This window comes from Lagopus leucura, unplaced genomic scaffold (genome assembly GCF_019238085.1).
Source record: "Lagopus leucura isolate 7727_CA_CO unplaced genomic scaffold, USGS_WTPT01 Super-Scaffold_100004, whole genome shotgun sequence".
Lineage (NCBI taxonomy): Eukaryota > Metazoa > Chordata > Aves > Galliformes > Phasianidae > Lagopus > Lagopus leucura.
The window spans coordinates 38,097,162-38,124,763 of record NW_024962264.1 but is presented as its reverse complement, the minus strand read 5'-3'; the positions used below and the strand labels follow the sequence as shown (position 1 = coordinate 38,124,763).

The window sequence follows — 27,602 nt, the reverse complement described above, 5'->3', positions numbered from 1 at the left end:
TGTCCTACATACGCAGTCCTCACACATCACAGACTGTGTTAGTAATGATGGCCTCCTTATTCAGACTCTTCCTCCACTTTTTTTTTTTTTGTCCCTCTCCTTGGCTTTTCTCAGCCATACCTGCCAATTATTCGCACCTTGTGTTTTTGGTTGTCGCTATATATATTAATCATATGTTTTACCTTTTGATTAGCCTTAAAGTATTCAGGCAGGTGGATTTCATGATATTTGTAGGTCCCTTCCAAGTGAACTATTTTTTTCTACTTGTATTCCAGCTACCAAGCAGTAATTCACACTATGTGTTCACTGCTTTTCTATTCCACTCCTGTGCCTCAATGGATGCTCTTTAATCAAAGCTTGAAAGGAAAACACTTGGCATTTGTCAAGTGGAGCGTGTGGATAGGTCTCCACATTTTAAGCTTTATTTTGGCTGCAAAATGATCTTCTAAATCAATGGGGAATAAATATTACAGCTGGATTCTCACATTTGCAAGCAAGTAAACAATTTTGGATACCTCTTCAGCTGCAGAGAACTATGCCAAACTGTGGCTGATCACAGCAGCCAATAAGAACTAGGCAAGGTGCAAAGACAGCATCAAGGCCAGGCTGCTTGTGGGAAGGTGAACAGCAATGGGAACATGATTGCTCCCACTATGGCAGAACTGGAAGTAGAGAGGACAGCTACCACCTTCTTTGCTACAACAGAAGGCTCCTTTGTTACAATGTGGTAGGTGTTGGACTTTTTTCAAGTTTTCAAGTTTTTCACTTTTTACTTGGAGATAGTAAGATACTAAGATACTAAGAAGCATCTCCCTCATCTGCTCATCCCAGTCTGGTGGTAGAAAAGCCAAAAAGATTCCATCCAAAGGACCAGGGTAGGATGGGATTCAAAGCACATAGCTTAGAGGACTCAGCATATTAGGGTCTGTTAGATGGTCAGCGTTGACAGATGTTAAGTCAAAATTCTTAAGGATATTAAGGGATCTGAAGGAAAATGTGGACCAGTTCACAGCAACTGAGAGCAAACAAAGAATAAATTTCTCTTCCAGATACCAAAAAGTAATGGACACATAACACACCACAAAAAAAGTATCTGAGAAAATGCAGTTATAACATTTTGTTCCTCCACACTTTTCTTCCCACACTCATTTTTTAGTCTACCTAACATGCAAATATCCATCTTCATGTTTAAATCCAAGTCTTCCTTAATCACTGTCTCTGAACAAAACAGGGAGCACAGCAGCTCAAGTATGCCCTGGCATAAAAGCACAGGATACATTTTTCAGGCCCTGGCCTCAGTCTTGTGCCACGGTCCAGCTCCTCAAGGAGACAGGACGACTCAGTCACACCTCATTCTACAGCAGGCTGGGAGCGCAGTCTGTTCCTTAGCTGCAGCAGCAAAAAGTGCCAGACTGCCTGAGAACTCCACAGCCACCCTGGCTTCAGCCTGCCATTAGTCTTCAGCAGCTAACAGGAATTAGTGTAGTACTGTGACTGTGGTGAAGACAGCAAAAAATACTAAACAAAGGTTACTGATGAGCTTGCAACTGAGCTTCTTCATTTTAATAACATTTATTGCTCCAAATGAGGCTATTCCTACCAAGAATGATACTAGAACTACAGCAAACATGCATGGTCCAGAAAGCAGTAACCACTCTGAACATGGTAGTGTATGTTATGCCAAGGAAACCCAGGCAAAACATAGCTCAAGAACAGCAGATAAACACTAAATCCCAATAAGCAGGTTTATATGGGACTGGGGGAAAGGCCACAGTCCTACAGGTGCTGCTTCCAGTGCTCCATGGGGGCTCATGCCCTGAAGTACCCACACAGTCTTTGGCACTACGGCCAAACTCATCCCTGTGAATTTAGAACCTCAGTGAATCCAAAACCAGCATTTATTCTCATATACAGTGCAAGAAAGCTGAGTACAACTACAGATTCCCCAGTCCCACCCTACAGCAAAGAGAGGTATTCCTCTGTCCTCTATTTGACAGCCCACTGGTACACAGTATAGTTCCTGAAAGTCATTCTATAAGCTGTTTTCTCTCAGTCTGTAGCAATAAAACTATACAACACTATAAACATTTTTCACATTTGACTCCAAGATTTTTGGCGCACTAGGTGGAAACACTGCTCCTTTTGTTTTTTATGTTACAGCAGACCCCTTTAGACTCACTTTCCATCAAGACACCAAATATTTTTGTCTTCTATTTTGTGTCTGGTGGGTCCTTTCTAAAAACAGGCAAGAGACTTTTGAGCAGCCACTGGTAGAGCGTCATGGCACATCACAAATCAGACCCATTAAAAAGCAGGGGGATGCCCAGGGAAGGATTTTCTCTTCTGTAACCCTTCCAGCACATAGGCTGGCCAAACAAACAAGATTAGAACTAACAGGAGATAGGGATGTACATCTCACAAGCAGCAAGGAGGAAAAAGATCCCACAAAGGGCAAAATTTCCTTTTTTGTGCGAAGTTCAAAGCAGAGAAAAGCCATCAACTCTCTGCTGAATATTATCAGTCTGAGTAGTCATCTTTGTACAGGAACATTTTCTCCTTTACTGCCCATAGGGAGGACCCAATGTCTAAGAAGTGCAGGGCAGGTAAAGCACGAGCATAGTTACGAGATAAGAAATTCAACAAAACATCATGCCCATGCAACAGCTGGCTCCCCTACTAGCAGGGCCAACAAGAATGCTAATGTTTCAGTCAAGGAGAAGCAATATATTTCCTTAGAGCAACTGATAAATTGGAAAACAGACAAGCTTTTGGGCACAGAAAGTCTTTCTTCCACAGACTTGAATAAAGGCTTGGTTGCCTGAAAGTCTGTGTTTTTTTTCTTAGCTAGAATGATAAATCTAATAAAAAATATTACCTCTTCCTAAAAACCCTGTCCTGATTAACACTGAGGCTACAACAGAGACACTATGACTTTTTGTTGTAATGATGCCTTGCAGTATTGACTTTTGTTCAGAAACTTTTTGTTTAACAGGCGTCAATTTATTTCACAGTGAACAAGCTACTGGTTTTAAAGGCAACCACTGATTACAAAGCATTATCAAATCAATCTCACTCACAGAAGATTTTTAATAGGACTAATGAGATCAAATTATTTTCCTCCACAGATTCTCCCCTATATTATCGTAACACTGACAGACTGATAAGTACTGAACTTGGCAAGTGGTACTCCAACACACGCTACTCCCTAAAGGACTTATCATGAGGAACATGCTTATATAGCAGAGAAACACTCACAGAAAGAAAGCCTTTCAAATGCTGTGGGCCTTCCTATCTTACATATTTTGATATTTTGATTGTTTCTGACAGAACAGGTCAAACAGTTGACTGACATGCTTCATGCTCAGGGAATGTAACCAGGATGTGCAATAAATATCTGAAAATGTACATTTGTCTAAAATATAGTTTTTCTTTTCAGAGTCCATTATTAGCTTTAGTACAAATCTAATTGATAAACGCTGTACTGTAACATGAGAAAAACAATTTACTAGCATTAATTTATAGAATGAATGTACTGAATTTAAAAACTTTTCATTGCCATTTCCTCTCACTCAAACATGCTTTCATTAGCAAAGCCATTTCAGTTTAATCCTTCTAAAAGGGCTCTCAATTGGAAAAAGACAGGTAATTCTTCAGTGAAGTACATTTTTGGGGAACATTCTCTTACCAAGATACATCGAGTTTTATTTCAGAGTTCTAAACAGCAAAACATAAAACATCTTTCATGAAAGGCAGGACATTTATTTTCCAGACCTCTTTATATTCAAATTACAAACACGTGAGCTATATTTGATTCAGTGATGGAACATAGATTAAATATATTAATTTTCATGGAATTCCTCCATAATTTTGCTTTGCCTTATAGATCAAACAGATGCAATCGTTACCATTGAACAACTTCATGCTCTATATATTGTAAGTTATAACTAATGCATAATCCTTTTCCATAGTAAAATGTATCATCACTGGAGGATGGCTGAAGACTTTCATTTTTAAAAACAAAAAGAGTATAAAATATCTTTATTTTTTTAGACAAAACTTTTGTAAGCTAGCTAGTATTTACTTCTAACATGTATTTAAAATCTAAAAATTAAAATCTAAAGTCTTAAAATTAAAATTTATATTTATGCAAATAACAATTACTCTCTGAAACAATCTGGTGGGAGGAATGAACAAACAGTTCCGTAACGAAGTTTATTTACTGATAAGAACTAGTTCAAAACTTTGTTTTACACCACATATAAGCCAAATTGGCTATAAGTGCAATGCCAGAAAGCAAAACTTCCTAAAACAATATGGAGTTAAAGAAAGGGGAAGGAAAAAATTAATTTCTGCACTTAGCACAGGTAGGTGACTGCAAATTTCTGTGTATTCATGAACTTTAGTCTAATGACAATGATTTGAGATACTTCCTCAAGGCAGAAGAGTAATGATAAAAAACTATAATCCGAAAATATTTAAATATTTTGTGTAACATGGTGTTTCTTCATTTGCTTTCTAATTGTCTGTTAAAAAAAAAAAAACACAAAAATTAGATTTTGTTCTACTAGACATCTGATTTGTTTTTCATTCCTTCCAATTTTAATAAGAGAATGATAAGAAGAGCCTTCATAAGTTATGTACACTTAGAATGAAACTGGAATTTTTCTAATCATACCATCAATACCATCAAAAATAGGAATGTTTTTAAAGTGTCCTCCTACCCAGAGTATTGTTTGGCACAAAAGCCATAGTAACGGACACCAAACATTAGTCACTGGGTACAACAGAGTGTCAAATGTTTAAAAGAATAACTTCTTTTCGGTAGGCAGCCACCTCATACTTCACCTCCTGAATTACTCTTTCTGCATTTAGAAATCAGAAGGTAATTTCCATATGTTTTGCTATATTGAATATTAGTATTACATCTGCTTTAGGATACGTTTGTAGAAAAGTCAGGCACCTTTTGTAAGGTTCTTCTTAGATAACAAGAATGGTTTGTAACTGATAAACCCCAGAAGGCATTGAAGTTATTTTTTTTTATGAAATTATTTCTCTATATGCAGCCACAAAATGGGCATCATTTGATTAATACCATAGACAGGAACAATATACTCCTTATCTAGCTTCATGTTGCAAGGTTAGCATTGATTTTCTCTTAGTATCTTCAGCTGTCTCAGAACCACCTACCTGGTGTACAAGCAATCCCTCTGCATCATGGAGACATGAGAGGCACTTAGCTGCTGGATCTTCTTCCACACAAAGAAAGCATTGCAAAAGACAGCTAAGGTAACAGCATTAATTGATTGTCTATCTTTTTGTGGCCATGTTTCTCCACGAGGCTTGGCAAGTCTGTGAGCCAGGTCATGCCCCAGTCAGGCTACTGGTCACTGAACAGCAATTGCCAGTGGTTGTCTCCTTACTCCAGGCATCAGGTGGATAGAGGTGAGACATGAGCTGGCTGATCAACAAGCATCTTGCTGCTCTGTGTAGCACTGCAGCTGTCTATCTAGGGACATGTCAAGGGGGTGTTTTGGATATACTTTCTATTTTTGTCACATTAAATGCAGACATTGTTTACTGGAACACAGAGACCCAAGTTCAGTTCATGCATATCACCAACAAGATACCGAGACTCCAGTCGAGGCATCCCAGACAAAATGCACTACAACAATATGAGCGCCTGTATCCTCTGCCACCTTTACTTAGAAGGAGCGATAGGAAATTAGACATAACAGTGATAGCAACAAATTCCTAGTTTTATTCAGTATTACAGCCTCTCCATAAAGTGGCCTCCATGGCATCACTGAACTCTAGATGCACAGAGAAACAGTGAAGTAAGTCTCCTTGACCTGAACTATAAGAATTGACAAGAATTTTTAAAACCTCTACATGCAGTCAACATAATAATGATATTTAGGAAAAAAAAAAGACTACAGTAACATACTTCACACAAATTGCCTTCTGGGCCTGGAAGCTGAGTACAACACTGTTTTTATCAACTTTAATGCACAGTTTGGGTCAGAGGAGAGGCAGAAGGAAATGGGACCAACCTTTGACCAGTATGACAGCAGCATAAGTAATCCCTTATTGCATTATGAAACGATTCATACATGGGGACCTGTTACATTACTGGCCTGTTAACAGCATCACAGATCCTTACTTTTAACTTTTTTTCATTTTGTTCTACATTAGACAAGACTATTGCTGTCACTGGTAGAGAATGGAAAAGCTGTTACTGCTTTAATATAAAACACAGAAAAAAATACACAGCAGCTGTTCATATTTGCTAGGAAGGCTGTTATAATAATGACGTCATGGAAAAAGGCTGGAATCTATTAAAATGAATCAGACAGGCAGGCCATTCAAATCCTTCAGACAATACGCGTATACAAGTTGCACCATGTACCTTACATTAAAATAAAAACAAGCAAAGAGCAGAGTTCTTTAAAAAATATCATTCAGAACAGGCAACTAAAGTCATTTTGTAGGTTTCCTTCAATAAATTACGTTTACTACTGGAACTATCCAATAAAGCAAAATACAAAAGCTACAGCCAGCTCACTCTCAAATAATCTCATTTTCACCTATGAAAGCATTTAAATCTTTATGAAATCACAGGCTTCAGCTACATAGGAGCTCTCTCATTGACAAAGGAGACAAAAGGTGATTTGCTTTTTTGCAGGGGTGGGGGTATGGGGGTCGGGGTGATATATTTTTCCTAAGTAGGGAATTAAAACACACAGTTAGAAGGTGCACAATCCAGGCCTCAGTTTGGCTGAAATCAGCTAAAATTACTGATCAGACATTCTAACTATGTGATGCTACTTTTGAGCCATAGCAAGTTTGCACATCTTGCTGCAGCTTGTTTGCGTGCCTCTCCTCAATCTGAACAGAACAAGGCTTCCTCAAACATTATGCTTTCTCAGGAGTATATTAAAAAGAAAAAAAGTTTATGGTGGAGAGCAGATAAATTTGGTAGTAATCTGCCTATCTCAACCACCAAATGTTGCCCCATTTCTGATAAGCTACACCTTACCCCCTAAGAATATCACCAGAAAGGATTTTCTGATGGTGCCATGAAAATGTTTGCCAAACCTGTTTGTTTGTTCCTGGCTCGGACTCTGTGACAATAGATGGAACTGTAATATTGTAAATTCCTGCTCTCTTTCCCACTGGTTAAGAGACAGGCTCACAGCTAACTGGTGACTAGTGAAACAAAACTAATCTTGAGAAGGCCTCAGAACAAAAAAAATTGTACAGTAACACTCTATTGAATGTTACAGAACAAACACACGTGTGCAAGAGCAAAGCAGCAGCAAGGAGTTAACCATTTTGCTTAAGGCTGTCTCCTGGCCCTCACCACTTTTCCACCCTGCCTGACCACCGCCATGCAAAGGGAGAAGCACAGACAGTGCGGCACATGCACAGCATGAGATGCTGGACAGTCTCTGCCTGGCAACAGCTCCTGACCCAGTTGGAGGGGACCATCATAAGGCATAAAAGGCACTGCTAAACCCACAGCCAGCAGCGCTCAGCCCATCACATCCTCAACACTCTAGAAAGAGGAGAACAGACCCTCAGGACATCTTGGGATCTGCAGTGGTGACTTCTTTTAGTTTTCCTCCTTTTCTTCTTCCTCTCTCACTCATCCATCTTTTAGTAAATAAAAGCATGTCCTTGCTTCATCAACACATTTGCCGTATTCCGAGATTTCATTTGGAGGGACCGGGGTCAATATAACAAACCACAAGCCTCTTTGGCTTGCAACAGTATGCAATGGCACCTGGCTCAACATGCATATATTTCTGCTAATGCAAGATCATATTTTGACCCCACTTTTTAAATATTCAAGCCGACTTTAGCATATTGTGATGCTAGAAAAGTACAGAAAGAATGATCGTGTTTAATCTTTTAAAGTCACAGGAGACATACACAGACCAAAATACAACAGATGCAAATAACACAGGCAGTTTTAACTTTGAGAGCAAGAGCTGTATTCTCCAAGATGAGAAAACAGATCCTCAGCTCTACAGCAGCTGTGAACAGTGTGGAAAGCAGAGGTCCTACTTTCTCTCCTGTTTTACCAAAATACAATGAAGTCAACTACATATGATTTCAAATCCTGGATATTCTGAAATACACAGACAAGGCTACATGCAAAGTGAATATATTTTAGAAATAAGCATTCTAGATTTGAAATTGAGTAAATGTTAATATGACAGTCTTAAACTTCTTTTTCAAACTATCAAATTTTGTACCTTATTATGTCAGTTATAGAATACCAGCTACAAACAAAATTAAGGAAAATATCTTGAGACTCCAAAAAATGAATGTAGCTGCAAATTGGCTTAAAGTTATAACTATCGAGTCACCTGAAAATACGTTTGATTACAGCCCTTGTCAGTTACACATATCACACAAGACATTGCACTCTATTAAACTGTATTGAAGACTGCAGCAACCATTTCTGCAAGATAGTTGCCAACCAGATTTCAAGATTTCTTTGTAAGGATTACTAGCAAACAAAAATTCAAATTGCTAATAATAAAAGAATATAAATTTACAGATACATTCATTTAACACTTTCTCCTGCAACTGGCTGCATACAAATCCCAGAGTCAACAAGCCTAGCTGCCAAATCAGACCCGCACTGTTTTGCTCACATTTCCAGATCTGCTAAAAGCAATAGGTTATATATGCAAGTAGCTCTATGTATTTAATTGAAAGTTCAAAAGATTTGAGCTAGAGGTGAGTAAAATGAGTTTGAATGCCTTATCTCAGGCACCCATAGTATCCATAAATGATAACTATTATCGTATATAATAAAATAGTGCTAACACTTAAGATGAACATCCAGAGCAAGCTTATAAACCATTCAACAATTAATGCCCTTGTCTCATGTTTTCAATTTTTCAATTTTCAATAACTACTGAAGGTCACATGTTATGATGTCAGCTCAAATCTGGATTTCCAATTTCAGAAAGTTTAATTTTAAGTTACAATACTAAGACATATAATTAAAAACTGCTTTTATAAAGTCTCTTAGTTCTATAACAGGGTAAGATTATTCACTCTGCTACTAAAGTAGATTTCACATTTGAGTGCCACTTATTCAGCAAGCACACATCACTTGGATATATCTTCCAGCACATCAAACATGCCGTAATTGAAACATGCAAAAATAAGATTTATCAACACCGACATGCAACACAACACGCCAACATTTAGTACAGGGGTTTGTAGTCTGGGCCAACAGGAAATTAATTAACTCCCCAGAGCGCAATGCAAATTGAATCTGCCAAAAGGATTGAAGGAAGAACAGGAGAACAGGAGTCTCCAAAAGAATTCTGAGCTGGAGGGAAATTATGGGAATATGATCCTTCAGAACTGATATGATGGAGATATTTCATGGGGTCTGGTGCTCAAGCATCATTCACTCTTTTATTCTCAGCAGACCAGAAGACTTCTCCCAATATACAAGTAGCATTTTTGAAAGACAGCAGAGTGGAGCTGACAGGTTGCCACCAAAGGTACTGCCCTTCTCCCCTCCCCTAGTTCTCCCCCTACAGTCCTGTCCTCACCCTCTCATTTCCCTTGGAATACCACTTTTTTTTTTTTTCCCCCCACAACCCTGCCTGTGACACCAGCTTACAAAGCTCGTTCACATGGCAGCTACCTCCTCCTCCTTCCTCCACAACCTCCCTGGTCTTTCTTACCCAAAGCAAATAGAATTCAGGTGCTTTTTCTCCATTAAGATAACTCTCTGTGGAACTACTAAAAGCCAGCTCAAGAATCGGGGTGGTTTCAAGCCCAGGTTATGGAGCAACATTTTTCTGAACATTGCCAAGGTGATTCCACAATACTGGCTGCTTGCAGGGCTGGGGTTGGATATTCAGTTCTGTTGATGACTCATAAGGAATAAAAGGAACCAGGCACACCTTATCTCAGCTGTATTGGTTCCATGTGAAATATTAGCAGAAAAATCATTCCAGCTGTTGAAGTTATTAGGTTTAACATTATCATTAATAGTTGTTATTATATAATTTATTCTCTCCATGAAAGAAATACCTGTGGAATACCATGATTAAACTTAAATCCTTCTCAAAGCAAAATCAAGCTCAAATGGGTTTCTCAGATGTACAATGCATGAAAGACCAGACCTATTATTACTGTAAAAGTCGATAATAAATGACAGGAAAAAGAAACAAGACTTAGTGCAGTATATTTATACACAGCCTTTGAAGTTCAACAGTTCCTATATTTGCAAAGCAATGACAGACAACAGCCATACAACACAGAGTTACTTCAACCTTTACAACAGAAGTGAGTTAAAAATGTAAACGGTCACTAAAATTCGTTTGGTTTCAGTTGTGAGCGGTAAATTGTTAAAATGCTATTGTCAAATACTGGACAGTCTTCTACAGCATTTTGAAATAATTTCAAGATTATTGTATCATCTGCAAGTTTAATGCAAAAAATAACTAAAAGGAACATTACAAAGAATTACACAGAACAAGTACGGACCTATTCACAGTTCTTTCTGTGCTCAACTTACTAGTGTATTTTCTTTCTAAAATGACTGAAGTGACCTAACTTATAATGCAAGATGTCAAAAATAACTCCTCATTCCGAGAAACATTTTAAACATAGAATAACTCTATGACCTTCAGAAGACCCTCATTGTGAAGCAGTAAAGACATCTACATCTACAAAGATGTACAATCAAATGCAATGTCGATGTTCATGCAATTAAATTGGTAATATTACTTGCGTATTCTTTATTTCAAGCAGACAAGCAGACAAACAAGAATAATGAAGAAGCAGGGCCAGCATTTGTTATCTTACAGCTACACAGTGTAAACAAATCAGTAACCTTTAAAGGATTCAAAATGAGCTGCATTTTAAAAAGTTTATTGTAAAATGCAGTATTTCTAAAATTTAGTTTCAAACCTACTTGAATACCTAACAAGAAAAAATAATCATTTTCCATAGCCAAGGCAAGACAAAGATTTAGGAAACAACAGAAAAGCAATGGATTACTTTTAATGGTCTTAAAAATTTTGTAGAACTGATTTCTATAAAAATGAATATTAAAATTGAAAAGTTTGTCCTTAATTTCTATAACTTGTAAGCTTTGGAAGATAACAGATAGCTTCTAGTGTTCTGAATACCTCCATGAACTAACTGGCACCTCAGTGGTAACACATCCATGTTTATAAGAAAAGGCTTCAATTTTATTTCGAACTTAACAGGCATTCATTCTTCTCCTTTCAAAACCTAGGCACAAGTAACAAAGCACCAGAGCCTTATAAATTCCCCAACACCAAATGCAAATTAAGTCATGAAATTGCTCTAGGATATGTTCCAAGAATGCAAGCCCAAAGGAGTTTCAATGCAGTTTTTCTATTTCAGGCTCTTTATGATACTTCAGCAAGGTAACAGAATATTAACGGTCAAGAAGAGTTATCTATGTATGGAAAGATTTAATTATCCAATTTCAAAAACTTTCTGTATTGTGTTTACAAGCTTTAAGATGAGAAATATGTTTATAAGCAGTATAAACTGAAAAGATGGCAAAGGTTCTGCAGATCAAGCAGCTCAGAAAGTTTTAATTCCCTTGGAATGCTGCACTGAAAGTTTTAAACACTAACTTCATATGTTTTGCAAATGGCTATCGTATTAGTGGATTTTTCTCTTACTCATAAATAAATGAGCTGCTCACTCGCATTGTACTAGTCTGTATTAGAAGTAAAAATATGCACAATTCCCCCCACTTTATGTGAGAAATGTGAGAAAGTATAAAGACTTACGTTTTATGTCAGCTGTAGATATGCGCCTTTACATGGCCATCTCCAGCAAATTGGGACTGTTCCCATAACGAAAAAAATATTTAATCTTTCAACAGTTGTCTTGAAAATGCCTGAATTCTTATGCACAAAGCAGGCATTTTAACAGATTGTATAAACAAAGAGCTGCTGATTTTTCGCTCTGCAGAGCTACTGCTTGTTTATCCCAGGGGAGAGATCAGTCAAACAAGGACAACTTCAGTTACTGGACTTACTATTATTTAGCAACAATCCCTAGGGGACTAAGAACAGTTCCTGAACACGAAGTTTGAGTCCACCAAAGCTCCCCAAAACATAAGAGAGAGACTACAACAAGCAATCTGCACCAGTCATTTTGCTAAAACCTGGTATCAGAGAGCTACCCATGACTCACCTTCTCAACCCACTCTCATTTTTCTGTCTGAAGACAGCTCTTTACCATTCCTTCCTCAAAAGATATGCTAGGTACAAAGCATTCAAACTAGTAAAACCATCCAAAAGTGTATATCTGTGTCTTTTTCAAGTAGTCTGTTTTCTATAGCTTGCACCACTTTCAACGCATCTCAAGTGACTTTTCTTCAGCTTTTCGAAGTGTAGATCACAAACAGTAACTACTCTCTGTGTTCAGTTAATGCTGGCAATATTTTTCTTTCTTAAGTCCACATTTGTTTAAAAATGAGTTCTGTCCTTACCTGAAGATCTCAATTTTCAAGAAATCTTTGTCTTGTAGTCTAAGTAAAACGGGTGTAACCTATAATAGAACAGAAGGATATATCAATTACATCAACTTTTAACATGAGCGTTGTAATTCAATCACATATGAGAAAACTGACAGCTAATTTTTTTGTTACTATGCTGTGGCATGACTTTTACATGTGAGTTATGCCAAGTAGCAATTCTTCGGCAAGAATTGTACAATATTGAATTGTACTGACTCACTAGTAAGAAGTACCTCTTTCCTTCTCTAGCATTTCTGTTCAAACACAAAGATGTAAGCTTTGATCTACCTCTACATATTACTCCTAATGACTGTGTTGTGGTTAGATTAAACAATTAAGATCCCGCTAGCATCCTATTTCTTGTTACTAAACAACCCAATCAATTGAATTAGGCACTTGGGGAAGAGGTACATGATTGGGCCCAGATGCGCTCAAATCCCATCTAACAAACCCATCAGTAAAAACAAGCAAAAACGTTTGCTTAAAGTATAGATCTAATTTCATCCTAGAGAATAATCAGTAAAACCTAATTATTAATTAGCATCCTGAAATGTAGCTAAACAAAACACTATTGGCAGCAGTTTCTATCCACTAGTTTCTCCCTATCTAAAAATGTGCAGAGACACAGCAAAGATATTCAAGTCAAAACACCATACATATTTGTATGCTGTATCTCCCAGATAAAGCACAAGTTACAAATTCAGTCTCTTACACATCTGAAAATACCACTAGATATCAACGGCAATTATATCTACTGCTCCTTAATCTGTATTTGGGGCCAGTCTTGTGTAAAACTTCACAGTTATCAGCCACTGAAGACTCTTTGCGGACTTGATTTTCTAGAGAGATTCACTTATTGCCAGCCCAAAAAGAGCTGTTAAAAGATACTGAACATTTGCAGACCTCAAACTTCATTCCTTTATTTTTCTTTCAAGATAGCTACACAGCAACAGCACCAGTTGTCTCTAAACACACTTTAACCAACACAGCAAATTTACACACAGCCTCCTTAAACTGCACAGCACTGAGCTGACCATTGGCAGTAAAAACATTTCATGCTCGGATATCTCCAGGAACCAGTGTCCAGTCTTTGTTTTCAGAGACAGTTCTGCAAGCAGGATACACAAGCAGAAGACTCAAATTACACTTCATTGACCAAGAAAAAGGAGATGGTGTTCAATTTCAGTTCCATAACCTCCATGCTGACCTGCATGTTTGTTGGCCTAAACAAAGAGATTTCAGGAAATGAAGGATTTGCACTTTGTCCAAGTTTTGTTTTCAGATAGAGGATCTCTGCCCCAGAGGTATGTGCTGGTTTGAAAGGAACTGAGAGGACAGCCACTCAACACTGGTCCACATTCCTGTTCGTTCTGCTTATCCAAGTTTTGTTTCTGCTTTGTACTCAATATGACCAAAGCAAACAAGCAAACAAGCAAACAAAAAAACCTAGAAATGGGAGGTGGCCTCAAATTCGAGTTCCTTTGTTTATTTATTTCTTATTCCTATATTTTTTGCTTCCTCTGGTGAAACTGTATGGAAGATTACCAAGAAATTTGCACAGTAATTATTTTCACATATTCAGAAGATTATATACACTCAGGCAATCCAAACACAAAATCTGATCATATGAAATAAAAACATATCCTATCTGGAAATTTAAAAAAGTAATGGATGATTATGTTAATAAGATTCTCAGCAATGGAGTGCTATAATATAAAAGTAGGGTACAAAAAAGTTGCCCCCGAGAAAAACAAGTACTTCTTCAGTATCCCCTACAAACTAAAACATTTATTTGATTACTTTTTATTGAACCACCTTATAGATAAAGGTTGCTCACACACAAGAATTTCAATTTGGACTCAAGAAAAGATTTTCCTTTCAGCAGGCCACAAAAACATTTCTTCAAATGGCATATCTTAACATCTTGCTCCACATAAAAACATATACAGTGTTAATAAACTACACAATTTTTTGAGAAACAAACATTCACTTTTCTAATGCAAGTAGGAAACACTATCTCATTGTATTCATATATGGGAAATTGAAGACTAAAGTTTCAGTTATTTGCCTAAAACCATATAAGAAGGAAGCATAATCTGATGCCTACTTCAGTTCTAAAATCTGCTGCACTGCCTCTGTATTATCTTACCTTCCTTTAAAAGGCTGCATAATTCTAATATCCTATTGTGCTGCAGCCTTGCCTTACACCTCCTGGTCACATTTTATTATTTATTTTAGCTAACTAATATGTTTGAATCTTCATCTGCATTCATATGGTACCTTCAGTTCCATAAGAAAATCTCATACTTCATGACTTTAGGTTAGGGACACCTATTGTAACTGAGCAAAGGCTAAGAGACTTTTTTCTCTTAGGGTATAATTTTCACAGTTATTTCCCTACATTTCAAAATTAAAGAGAGCCAAAAATTCATCATTAAATTAGTATGTTTGTCTGTCCCAAATGCAGAGGTAACAAGTGCTAATTCCAGATGCTGACAGTGCTCAGTTCTGAATATCCTGTTCACTGTCCAAAGAGTAGAGATGCCCTATTGTATACTTATTATAGAGTCCTAACTGTACACCATCAGTAGCAGAGGTACTGATCAGAGAAAGTTCATTTTCGGAAGTTGGAATGTTAGAGCAAAAAAACATAGCCTTTTTTCATAATTCACAGTACAAGAAAAATAGTAGGAAAATGAAAGGTAGAAACTCATTTAAGATATGGTTTCCTTTACAGTTCTTTCAAAACTAGAAAAACAAAATATAAAGTTTCACCTTCTTATCTTGAATATGTAAATGTTTCTGGTCCTGATCTCAGGCTGATACCAGTGCAGTGGCTGCACACAGAGCTGCTGCTGTCCATCTGCTTTATGCTGGTTCGAGATCGCAATCAGATCTGGGTCATCTCACCCTTGAGTTTGTTACCCACATAAATTAAGAGATTACACATAACAGCACTTGTATTAGTTGAAGTCTAGCTTACAGGCATAAAAATATTTCACCTTCTCCCCTTTACTTGCTAATATGGAACCTACTTACATAAGTGAAAGAGGAACAACTTATTTGCTCTCTCCTTTATGCAACAGAAGAACACACTCATGCAGTTTGATTTCCCATGTTCACGGAAAGAGATCAAACATATAGTATAATGTATTAAAACACAGGGATTTTTTCATTCTATTAGCTCATTACAAATATACATAACTAACACTACATTCTGCATAATTACAAGCATTAAAGTAGTCATATGAGCAAACAATTTAATCATAACTTCTGTGGCTTGATTCATTTCAGTTTTCATGAGACGTCTACTTACACTGTCCTGGATGACAAAGATTTTGTGATCAAGCCACTAGCAAAAGCATGAATGCTGTAACATGCAAAGCGTTTGCTTGCCAGCAGCTGCTGTATGATTCCCTGACATTCAGAAGCAGAAGTACAGGGTAAGCAGCGTGTCACTGCCAGGTGGCTGCACTCTCTTCATTCAAATCAAGCAAGCCTTAACAGGAAAAGTAATACAGTAACACCAGCAGCTCAGCATGCAGTGCTGACCTTGAATACATTTCAACAAGATGGTTCAGACTAATTAACATAGCATTAGGAAAAAAAAAATGAAAGCACAGAACCTGACTTATATTGTTCTGAATATATTGTACACACATGCTGCATTACTGAATTCCAAACCAAAATATTATATGCCTACATTAAAAACAACAGAAAGATTGCTCTGCTACATCCAAGCTTGAAAAGCAACCTACATTCACAACACCAAGCAACTGCAAATGTTAGGTTACCTACACAAACACAACTAAATACGCTTCCTATATCCTCCATTGCTTTCAGTTTTCTGGATCACAAGGAATATCTCAAAAAGAAAAGTATGGTTCCACATGTAATGTTTTCCTTTAGTCTACATAATCTGTATTTTCTCTTGCCTCCTTTTATAAGTTAATTACGCTTTAGATTTACAGTATAGAAAATATACAGTTCAGTTGAAGTGAAACATACCAGACTGGTAGAAGACAGAACCATGGAAGGATCTAGTCCCAACCCCTAAATCCTTATTTTTCAGTACTTACCTTCTCAATATCTTAGATGAGGCTTAAATGTGAGCAATAACAACTGCTTCCAAGGCTGATGTTGTACCGGCCACCCAGCTAAATAGAGGACCATTTAAACAGACTTTTTTTTTTTTTGATGTTCACTGAGACAACGAAAGCCACAACACAAAGTCTGGTGCAAGTAGTAAGCTACATTTCTGCTCCCTATGACTGGTTTGTTCAACAAAACACTGCAGTTCTTGGGCCACCTGGTGTGATCTGGTTTATATTCATAATGGGAGCTGCCAGGGTCTCGAAACACATCGCTCACAGGGACAATAAAAGAAATATGCAAGAGACTCTGGTCTGTGGCCAGGTTTCCCAACTCCAGGATTTACTTTCCTTGCTTGAAGCAAAGACAAGGTATAAACTACACAGGAGGGATAGGAGGCTTTCACTCTCTCCCCTCTGTAAAAGGACGGGTGTACCTCAGAGACTAGGAGCTGGCTTGGATCCAGCTCCATTTCCTATGTGATGCTCTCACAGAGGAGCAAAATCAACATGGATTTCAATGCACAGCAGGAAAATAACAAGTTTGTTCCCACTCTGAAAAAAAGAGGGGCAGATTTTTGCACAGAAGGCAGGCTGAGAAGCCAGGTTTTGTTTTAGAATCAAGGAAGCTGCTTCCTGTTGTTTGATCTTCCCCCTTTAGGAAAAGGGCACATGTTAAATACTGCATCAAAGACATTCTCATTGCCATCCTGACTTCCACCTGTCAACTGAAACACAACCCCAAGCAGCGGCGGATGCCTCCCATCCCAGCTGGCACCAGCATGCTCTTCATTTGATGTTCCAGCATGAACAGGCTGAGAAACTGCTCTGCTATGGAAATAAAAGGTTTGGAGTCTGTCCCCTAAGTAAGTTTGCACTCTGTCCTACAGAGCCTGCATAATGCAAAATTGTCTTTTAATATTTGAGAAAATAATTAATTTCTATCACTACCAAAACCTATAAATTACCTTCATCATGAAATCTGAGCAAATCTGGCAGTGAATGTAAAATTTCAGTTCTTTCACATCAAAAATCATTACAAAAAGAAAATTAATCTATACAAACTGAATCAAGTAAACAGATAAACCTGGTCATTGAAAGTGAGCAGGATCACACTTACTGGAAAATGTTCAGAGCTTTGCATTCCTGTTAAATTCAGAGGAAGGCACTCCTGCTTCACAGATTTGGTAGCTAGTGCCAGGAGCAGCAGCACAGTTACTCTGCCCACAGTGATTTTGCAGCAGGAATAAATGGTGCCCCAAGTGCCAGTGTAACCAGCAACAGGCCAAGGACACAGCCAGTCCTATAATGCAGTGCAGAAAGGTGAACAGTTAGTAAAGGACAGGAGAGCCTTTTGAGGACAGGGAAAATTCATGGCAAACTCATAGTCTCCTATTCCTCTTTGCTCCTCCTCCTTCTTCCTCTTTCCTTTCCCATTAGTAGTAGTATCAAGCAAACCAGGCAGTGCACTGCATCATAAAGCAATCATGTCAAAGGAATCAGGCCATTTCTGTCTTGGTGGTACACCACAGCAATGTCAGATGAATCAACATGCAAAGCTAAATAATAATAATGCAAAAATAAAACATTCTATCTGTTGGTTAATATTTCTTGTAGCCTTCATGTAATAAATAAATTAGAGGGTCTAAAGCAATTGCTGAGTCGTAACTGGCTTTTTCCACATGATGAAAAGATTCAAGTGTGTTCCAGCCTTATATTTACACTTACCTTTTCCTCTTACAATAATGCCCCTTATTTTCTAAGTTTCCTCCTTCTGTGTATCAACTGCATCAGCATAGAGAAACATAAAAGTATTACAGAACAGAACTACAACACTGGTGAATATGAAAAAACTATAAACTTTCTCTTTTTTTGTTAATTAATTACATAGAAAAAAAAATTTAACTTGACAATGTCTTTTCAACACTGCCCTACATTCCGAAATCCTCTCCAATGATCTGGTAAAGCTTGGTTTTAGCCAGAGCTGCTTGTTTTCTCTCTTCTCTTCATCAGAGGCCTTTCATCTTCCCACCTGAAGTTCAACAGAATATCAAGCCTCTATATTAGGAGGCACTTTCATGTGTTTCTTGCTTGCATATAATCTCTAGGGTGTTTTTTGTTTCTTTAAAAATAAAGAAGTAGAATATTTTATCGTTATATTAAAAGCTTATTGTTTTTGTATCTTCATTGACCTAATCTCTGAGTGGAGTTTAGTAAGCAGCTGATTTTAACTCTGTGTTCATTGAGGAAAAAATATGTTGTGCGTTTTTATTCCATTTAGCCTTCCTCTCCTCATACTGTAAAATTTAGTCTTCAAAATAGAAATATCTATTATTCAGAATGTCAATACTAAAAATATCAGCCATATTGTGCATTAAGGGTCTCCTTCAGTTGCTGGTGAATCCTTTAATTGTGCCCATGTGCCCTAAAGTACTCATGACTATGCAGGCAACAGAGAACTGATCAAGTTGCATTATCTGCCCATACAGCCCCCGAAAAAGAAGTCTGTCTACATTTAAGCAGGACACACTTCCCTCAAACAACTGTAACACGTTAGGCTGGTCAGAGGTTTCTGCACTTGGGGATGCTACCATTGCAGCACAGAAGTGCCACCCATGCTGGGAAACAGCTTGCCCCACCCTGAAAACCATTCCAGCTGCAGCCTTCACCTTGACTTCAAACCAATGAAATAAATACTCTGAGCATACTTTTCCAGCCATAGTCATCCATGAGGAGTTTTGAGTCCCATCCAGGGGTACTTGCATATAGGTCTGTCTGTAGGCAATGAGCATCAGATTCACCCAGCCCACCCACAGACTGTATAAGTTGCGCCTTGGAGGCCCTGGCATTGTGCTCAAAGCCCTTTCTAAGATCCAAGATGGTAAGCTTAGTAAGATATGATGCGTACGGAGCCCTGTAAAATCCTTTAATGGAAACAACAAGCCTGCATTCGAAGAACGTTTAGCAGCCACATAACTGCAATGTGAGCAACTCAAAACACAACCATGTGTTTCTGTATCATTGTTTGCCTTCAAGTTTGCATCCTCAAGTCACAATTCATATAGCAAACATCAATATAATTATAGAATGCTTTTTTTTTCCATTCTTATGCTAAACCATAGGAAGTAGGTTAGAATGAACAAGATGGATCCTTCATTTGCTGCTCCTGTGACTTCTGTGGGATACTGCCATTCAATGGTCCCTTCATAAATTATTCTTAGATACAAGACACTCAGTTATAACTCCTCTTAGGTGGAAGAGGGCTACATCTATCTCAAAAAAGGATTCACATAGCACTGAGGGGACAGGACTGAAAAAGCATCAAGCTGCTCATCACAGCACAACCTGTACTATCAGCATTTTTCTATATATCTCTTTTCTTCCATAACACATAAAGGTAATGACCCTTCCTCCTTCAGCAGAAGCTCTATAAATTTCTGAAACTGTTACCTGTAGCACAGAGTGCTGGTTATTTTCAGACAGAAGGGAAAGCAGGACCCACTCTGAAAAGCATTACAGAAGCATGTGTTGGGATGAAAACAGTAGCCCTGATCATATTCATCAAGTGCAGCATCTCCAGCTCTTCCATTGCTTCTGTTCCTGGATGTCAGTTTGGCCATAGAACCACCAGGAACATCAAGTTGCTTCTACTTCATAAAACCTTCTTAGAGAGCAGAGATTCCCTAGATAAACAGGCCTGTGCATATTACACTTCTCCTATCATGTCATAAAAAATCCGATTATGTAATTCACTGGAACAAAAGAAGTAGCTGAATGTGGCTGATACTGTGTATTCAATTATTACCCACAGTCAATCTTTTTTCCTGACTACTTAAGATCCCCTTGCTACTCAGAGCCATGCCACTCAAACAGCTCAGAAAAAAAAAAAAAAAAAAAAAACAACAGCAGCAGTTCTACACAGGCTTAGGGAAGAGGAGCACCAGATAGAAGTCCTCACATACTAGAATTGGAAAAAATCTGATCTCATATCTAAATATGAATGGCAACACAAATATTCAAAAAGACTGTAAGAAATCCTACCAACAGGTAGGATTCACATCACCTACAGTAATAGATCAGACTTTCATTCCTGAAAAATGATGTGAAAATGGAAGTCCCAGAAAATGCTGCTTGAACTGAAATCTTTCTGATACTCACTTACTGCAATTACGTTTTCACTTTTGCTATGAAAATTTAAAACCACTAGTGTGGCCATTAGGGAATTGTCTGTTTAAAGCCAGAAACAATCTGAATCCACAAAAGAAGGAAAGAATTAGTACAACTGCCTTTTCTTGATGCTTACTTTCTATGTAAGGGGACTAATACATTTTTCATTCAAACTACCATTTCACACTGGGGGGAAAAAAGTCTTTGGAAAATACTGAATGACCTTTTTCATGACTGAGTATCTGGTTTATATTTAAACATACAGGAAATAGATTCTTCTAATCAGCCCTTTTTTCCTACTGCCAAAAATATGAGTATGCAGCTTTACAGCCAAAGCAAGCTGTCATCCACTTCTTTTATAATCAATTTCAAACTCCTACATTAATTCACTATTGCAAATGAGAGCTTAAATGCAGCAGAACCAGGAAAAACAAAAGTTAGGATCTCTCTGATACGTGGACACATTCGATAGTCCACAAAAAGAGATGTTCTATTCTTGGGTTATTTTTGCAGACATTTAATTTCATTCGAAAGCCAAAGTAAACTCCGTCTTAAGCCACAGGAAAAAAATAGTATAGGAAAATAATATAATCTGTCCCAGTATAGTAAGTACATAAGAAAATATACTTTCGTTTGCATACAGAATCACTCTCTGTTTAAAAAAAAAAAAAAAAAAAAAAGTTACCATACATTCTAGGTAGTCTAAATGTGTTCTGTTTTTCCAAAATAGATATCTACCTTTTTTTTTTTTTTTTTTTTTTTTTTAGACAGAAAATTATCTTAGCCATTTGTGCAGACAGTGTGCAAGAGTCCTGGAGAATGGCTCTTATACTTACTTCATGCACTGCCACTGCACAGATGGCTTACATATGTACAATTAATCCCCAAAATTTTCTTCATATCAATGAAGAAATTAATGTTATATAAATGAAGAATATAATGTTCAGGGCAACTGCACAATTCACTAACACGTAGTAAATTCACCATATTTAGAGTTTTTCAGATTCATTGCCCAGATACAAGCCACATTAAATCATAGAATCATTTCAGTTGGAAGGGACCTTTAAAGATATTTACTCCTCTTTACTCTGTTCCCTACAAGGAACAGAAGTATGTACAAATCCATCAGGTGCTTGGAGCCCCATCCAACCTGACTCTGAATGTCTCCAGTGATGTGGCATCCACCACTCTCTGGGCAACCTGATCTGGTGCTTCACCAGCATTATTGTAAAAATATTTTCCCTTATATCCAGTCTAAATATATCCAATTATATGTCTAAATATATGGGCTACCCTGCAAAAGCATGATACCAGCTCCCAAATGCAGATGCTCGTCATATAGCAGGAACAAGCATTTTAAACTGAACCTGTAAGAGATGAAGCTTGCTGTATCTAACACTATAGGTGACAGATGATTGATCTGTTCCCCTTTCATCTGACAGTCAGAGAGAAATCCCTCAAAGGAGTCAGACATTCGTATGCACACAAGGAACACTTTCATTCTGATTTCAAGTAGGCAGCAACAAAAAACTTTCAAGATTTATAATTTAGGGGTTCAGAAACCAAAAAATACAAACCCAGGTCTGAGAAATTTGACAAGTACTTTAACAAAAATATGGCACAACCATTAATGCATTGTGACAAGACAGAAAACACTCCGTTCCTAGTACAGGGCACCTGAACAAACATTTATTATCCTGACCCACATGTAACCAAAGAGTGCCAGAGCTTATATGCTAATGTACCTTACTTCAAAGATTTCCTTAATCTATATCAGAAGGCAAAATCTCTAACACTGAGAATTTTAGCACTGAAGAAAATAGAGCTGACAAAGTGCCATGCAGGCAAAAGGAAAAGATACTAAGAAGCGTTCAAAGATGTGAATCCTTTATCTCTCTCCAAGTTAACTACTGCTGTTTTCTGCAATTGCAAAATCTGCATCTAGATGATCTTTGTTCCACCACGGAAAAATAATATTTGACAATGACTCCCATTTCCTAAGTGTTTTGGTTTAACTTGGCCAGCAGCTAAGCATTTGCTTTACCCCTCAATGGGATGGGGAATAAATTAAAAAAAAAAAGAAAAAAAAAAGGGGGGTGGTGGGAAGGGGATAATAGAACTTGTGGGTTGAGATAAAAACTATTTACTAAGACAGAAAAGGACAAGGAAAAAAGATAATAGTAACAATAATTATGTTAGTAATGATAATTTTATATAAATTTATGAAATACAAGCGATGCAAGTTGTTATAACTCAATTCCTCACCACCTGCATACTGATACCCAACTAGTCATAGAACAGCAGTTATTCCTTGACCAACTCTCCCCCGTTTTTCAAGATTCTTTTGCATTACGTCATATGATATGGAACACCCTTTTGGACAATTCAGATTAGCTGTCCCGGTTCCATCCCCTCCCAACTCCCTGTGCCCTCCCAGCTATCCTCACTGGGAGAGCAGTATGAGAAGCTGAGAAACTGAAACGTCCTTGGCTGTGTACAGCACTGCTCAGCAACAACTAAATCATCAGCATGTTATCAATATGCTTTTTCTCCTGAAGCAAAACATACCGTCATACCAGACACTATAAAGAAAAAAAATCAACTTTGTCCCAGCTGAAACCAGAACACTATGATACTCCTTGATCGCAAGCAATTTTCTAAATTACTTTATTTAAGTGCACTTGCAAATGAGTAATTAGACTTTCTGTCAGCTAGTGAAAGGAAGACACAGCCAAACCATGGCAAAGAAGAACTCCTGTGGTAGCACAGTCACTGCCAGAAATTTTAGGTCAGCTCCTGGGACTGTTTAGAGGGTCACTTGACAGAAATTTAGAAGTGGATAAAATAAAGTGACAAAGCCATCTTCACCAGCTCAAAGTAAATCCTAACAACATAAAGAAGACAACATCCCTGAATAAATGTGAACCTCTGCTGAGGTTTACTATGAGAAATAATAAAGAGTTAAGAACTCGGGATGTTTTCCTCTTTGTAACTGATCTATATTTCCCATGGTATTGAAGAAATCAAGTTTGGAAGCCAAGTAAAAGGGTCTGCTTCTTACATACGTTTACCCAACTGTCAATCTGAGTGAGTGAAATCAGATGTCTGATGAAGTCATGTCATAAGTCTGACACTTTAAGCATTAAGTTTGAGGACAAAATGGCCAGATGAGATCAAGGATTAGGAATCAGTGGCTGGCTTTCAGGTTCTAGCTCAGAGCAAAGACTGCTCAAACCTAAGTTTATCCTGAAAAAGCCTACCCCAAGACAGCAAACACAAGCAATGTCTATTTTTCAGGATCCAGAGGTTCTCAGAACATGATGATGCAGGGGCTGGTTGTTCTAACAGCAGCCACAGTCAATCTCATATCTGCGTTAACAAAATAAGACTGCAAAATCACATTTATAAACACAGTACAAAAATTATGAGCCCAAAGCCTACATTTGCAAAACGTCCTCAGTTTGTTTTGGAAACAAAACCAGGATAATTTAAAAAAAAACTTGTGTACAGTAACTGTTGAATGACATGGAACAACATAAATAGGGGTACTAGAGGGAAAAGTAGAGAACTTTGTATCTAGCATTTGAATTTGAACAAATTCAGTCTCAATGTTATAAATAAGATTTGGTCAGATCTAAATTTGGTCAGTTCTAAATCAGAGCCTCCTTGTTATGAAAGTGTTGCTAAAGCTATGGATGGGGTTTAAAGAGGAAAAAGAATGGCAATATTGTACAAGAAGACAGACTTGCCATTAGAAGTAATTTCTCGTTGGATAATCCAACATTAATGAAAAATAAGAAATGATATTTTGAACACATTTGTGAGAATAGGTTTTTAAAAGGCAGCAGATATTCTCAATATCCACCAATTTAACTGGAAAAGAAGAGCAAAAGCAAGTTATATTACTTCTTCCTGCAAGCCTTGCTTCTTTGTATACTCAGACAATACTGGCTAGAACAGTATAGTACCAGTAAAAAGTCCCATTAGCATGTTAGCTTAAACTTTTTTCTGCCCCCAAGCCTTGTCAGTTAAACTCCTCTTGCATATCCAACTGCATCTTTCACACCTGCTTTATGAATCTGATTAGCGTCAGCATACCACTACCTAAGGCATCACTGGACTTGGTCTGCAATGCCAAAAACAGATCATATTCTAGAAAATTATTTAGTTATTAGTATTCATGGTTGGTGCTCAGTGCCTGGAAAAAATGACAGTTCAAAAGAAGAAAGTAGTCGTGTATTCTATCAAGAAATAAAACACTTTTGTTGGTATTTATTTCTGTGTTCTCTCAAGTTTCGTTACTGCTACTGGTATGATTCCCACGAGAGTAAGGTGAGGTACCACTTTGCACTCAATAAATCATAGCATAAATCCTAAAAGGTTTGGGTAAAGAGACAAAAAGCTACCAGTGCAGGAAAGATAAGGCCTATAATACCAAAAAAAACCCTTGAATTAATAATTGTGTCAATCTGCAAAGGAAGCCCACCTAACTTTCAGGCCATCTGTAATTTGACATCCAGACCAAGAAAGCATTTTCAGAGGATTCAATTAATATATAAGCAAAAACAGTTATTAAATTAATGCCAGACAGCATGGATTTACAGACAGTATATCTAGTGAAACAAAGTAGGTTTTGTTTACTGAGTATAACAAATTCAATTAAGGACTTAAAAGTATTGTACATCAATATTTGTGAGGCATTTGTACTAACCAAAATTGAGATTTAAAATTCATGCTGAAAATAACTAATATTCACACATTCAAAAGACTGGCTGATCTTACGAGTCAAGACCAATACAGAACCAGTGTCTACTACTGACAGCTGTATCAAGGCTCTGCAAGAACATGTATCAGCTCAGCAGTATTCAACGCTGAGCTGAAACATAGATACTCTTTACAAAAGAAATCTAACCATTGCCTCACCAATAAAAAGGTTTTTTAACACAGATAAACACAAAAAAGGCACACCATTCTTCTATTTTGCTTACTGTATTGTCTTGCATGAGTACAGACTGCCTAATTTGCTGACAGGAGGAGAATAAAGTAGCATGTATCCAGTACAGTACAACCTGAAACTGATAACATTATCCTACTTGAATGTCAAGTTTACTTTGGTAGCACATGAGTGATATGAAGCCAGAGAAAAATCAACAACAAAAATCCCCAAGATGCTTAGGAGAAGGAAGGAATAAAAAAAAAGAAAATAAAAAAAAAGCTAAAATGAGCAATTGATCTCAGGCAAGATATTGGAGTCAAATTTAATCATATGCTATGCAAAAGCAAGCATGTCTCAGGCAAAGTGGATTACCTTTGCAAATGAGCAAGCACTGAAAGGAGAGTTTACTCAATTCGTTTTTATACTCTAGGACTGGAAATAGAGATTGGAAAGAAACACTGCTGAGAAAACAAACCAACTGCAGGAGGGCCTCACAAATGGATTGGAATACGGGTAACAACATAAAGAGGCAGGACAGCCTGTGCTGGATAGAAAACATCAAGAAGAAAATATTGCATAACCTACAAAATTTAGTTGAAGGAACAAATTACATGGATAGATTGAGGAGAAAGGTCAGAACAGAGTTGCCATAGAACTTCACTACTTCCCCTTGCTTCAAAAATATACTGGATCTGCCTAAGTTTGTACAAACCCTGCTGGATCACACAGAGGATAAGAAGTTTGCCAGGCAAGGATCTGAACAAAACAAAGCTTGCTGTGCTTCTCTGCTTGTTCAACACTACTGCTCACAACAGGAGCTGGAAATGCTGCTTTCTGAGATTACACCAAGAGCTCACCTTCTAGGCAAGAGTAACATCCTTGTCACTAACTGACAGAACTAATAACACACTCCTGCAAAAATATATGTATAGAAAAGCTACAGTGTCAATGAAGCTGCATTCACGTTTGGAACCTTTGCCCTGTGCAAAATAAAATAGTAAATCCCTTTTAGATGGTGTGGCACAGCAGAGTCTACTACTAGCACCAGTAATGAAGAAAGTCTGTGAGGAAAGAGAATATTCTTTATGAAACCCAAATACACTCCAATGAGCTTGAAAACACCTGATATTCCAATACTGTGGGAAGAAATCGCCTGCTCAGTATCTTGAAAATTGGTTTTGGTTTTGAATAACTTAGGTGACTGGAACACATCAATCCTTCACATAACAACAACACAACCTTTACTGAAAAGGCAGTACATAGCCTTTTCTTCATGGCCCGTATTTACACTTGCTGTGAAAGATGAGCTTGATTAACTGCTCTCATCTGTTCTGCTAGTGAGCAGTTATTGCTCTTGTTTAATTACCACTTTTATACATACTTAGCAGATGAAATATTCCTTCTCAGTTCCTGAATTCAATGACAACCTACTCTTCACATATATATAGCGCCTCACAGTCTTGTAGGTTCACATGGAAAACAATTAGTTTCATCACAAAAAAATTCAAAGATTTCTCTATGAACTTTGGGTAGTCTCTCTATGAACCACAAAACAGGAGATGATAAAGGTGTTTTGGTCAGGACTACCAACAGGAGAAAGCAGTGTTAAAAAAGGATTAATCTAAGAAAAAAAGAAGCAGCAAACGAAGCACAGTATACATCAGTGAAGAATTCAGAGCAAGCGACACAGGTGACAAAGATATCGCATAAAAGCTCTGATTTTTAATACAGTCCTACAAAAACCATCTTAATCAGCTATAGGAAATCCAAGGATTACAAGTTACTGAAAAGGTCCTCATCTTATATTTTCTTCTTATTAAGAAGTCCACCCTAGAAAATCATTCACTGTCTTCCTGAGTACTTT

General features: G+C 37.5%; 1 protein-coding gene across 5 annotated transcripts in view; it reads right to left on the bottom strand.

Annotated features, from left to right (window-relative positions):
* The window catches only part of BMPR1B (bone morphogenetic protein receptor type 1B), a 258,612-nt gene that overhangs the window by 133,773 nt on the left and 97,237 nt on the right, over positions 1 to 27,602 (bottom strand). For 4 of the 5 annotated variants that reach the window (XM_042872059.1, XM_042872062.1, XM_042872061.1 and 1 more), the window contains one exon: positions 12,518 to 12,576. In XM_042872059.1, coding sequence (XP_042727993.1) covers positions 12,518 to 12,576 — 59 coding nt within the window. Of the gene's footprint in view, positions 1 to 11,810; positions 11,867 to 12,517; positions 12,577 to 27,602 lie in introns of all 5 variants that reach the window. The other variant, XM_042872060.1, reaches the window with a different exon arrangement.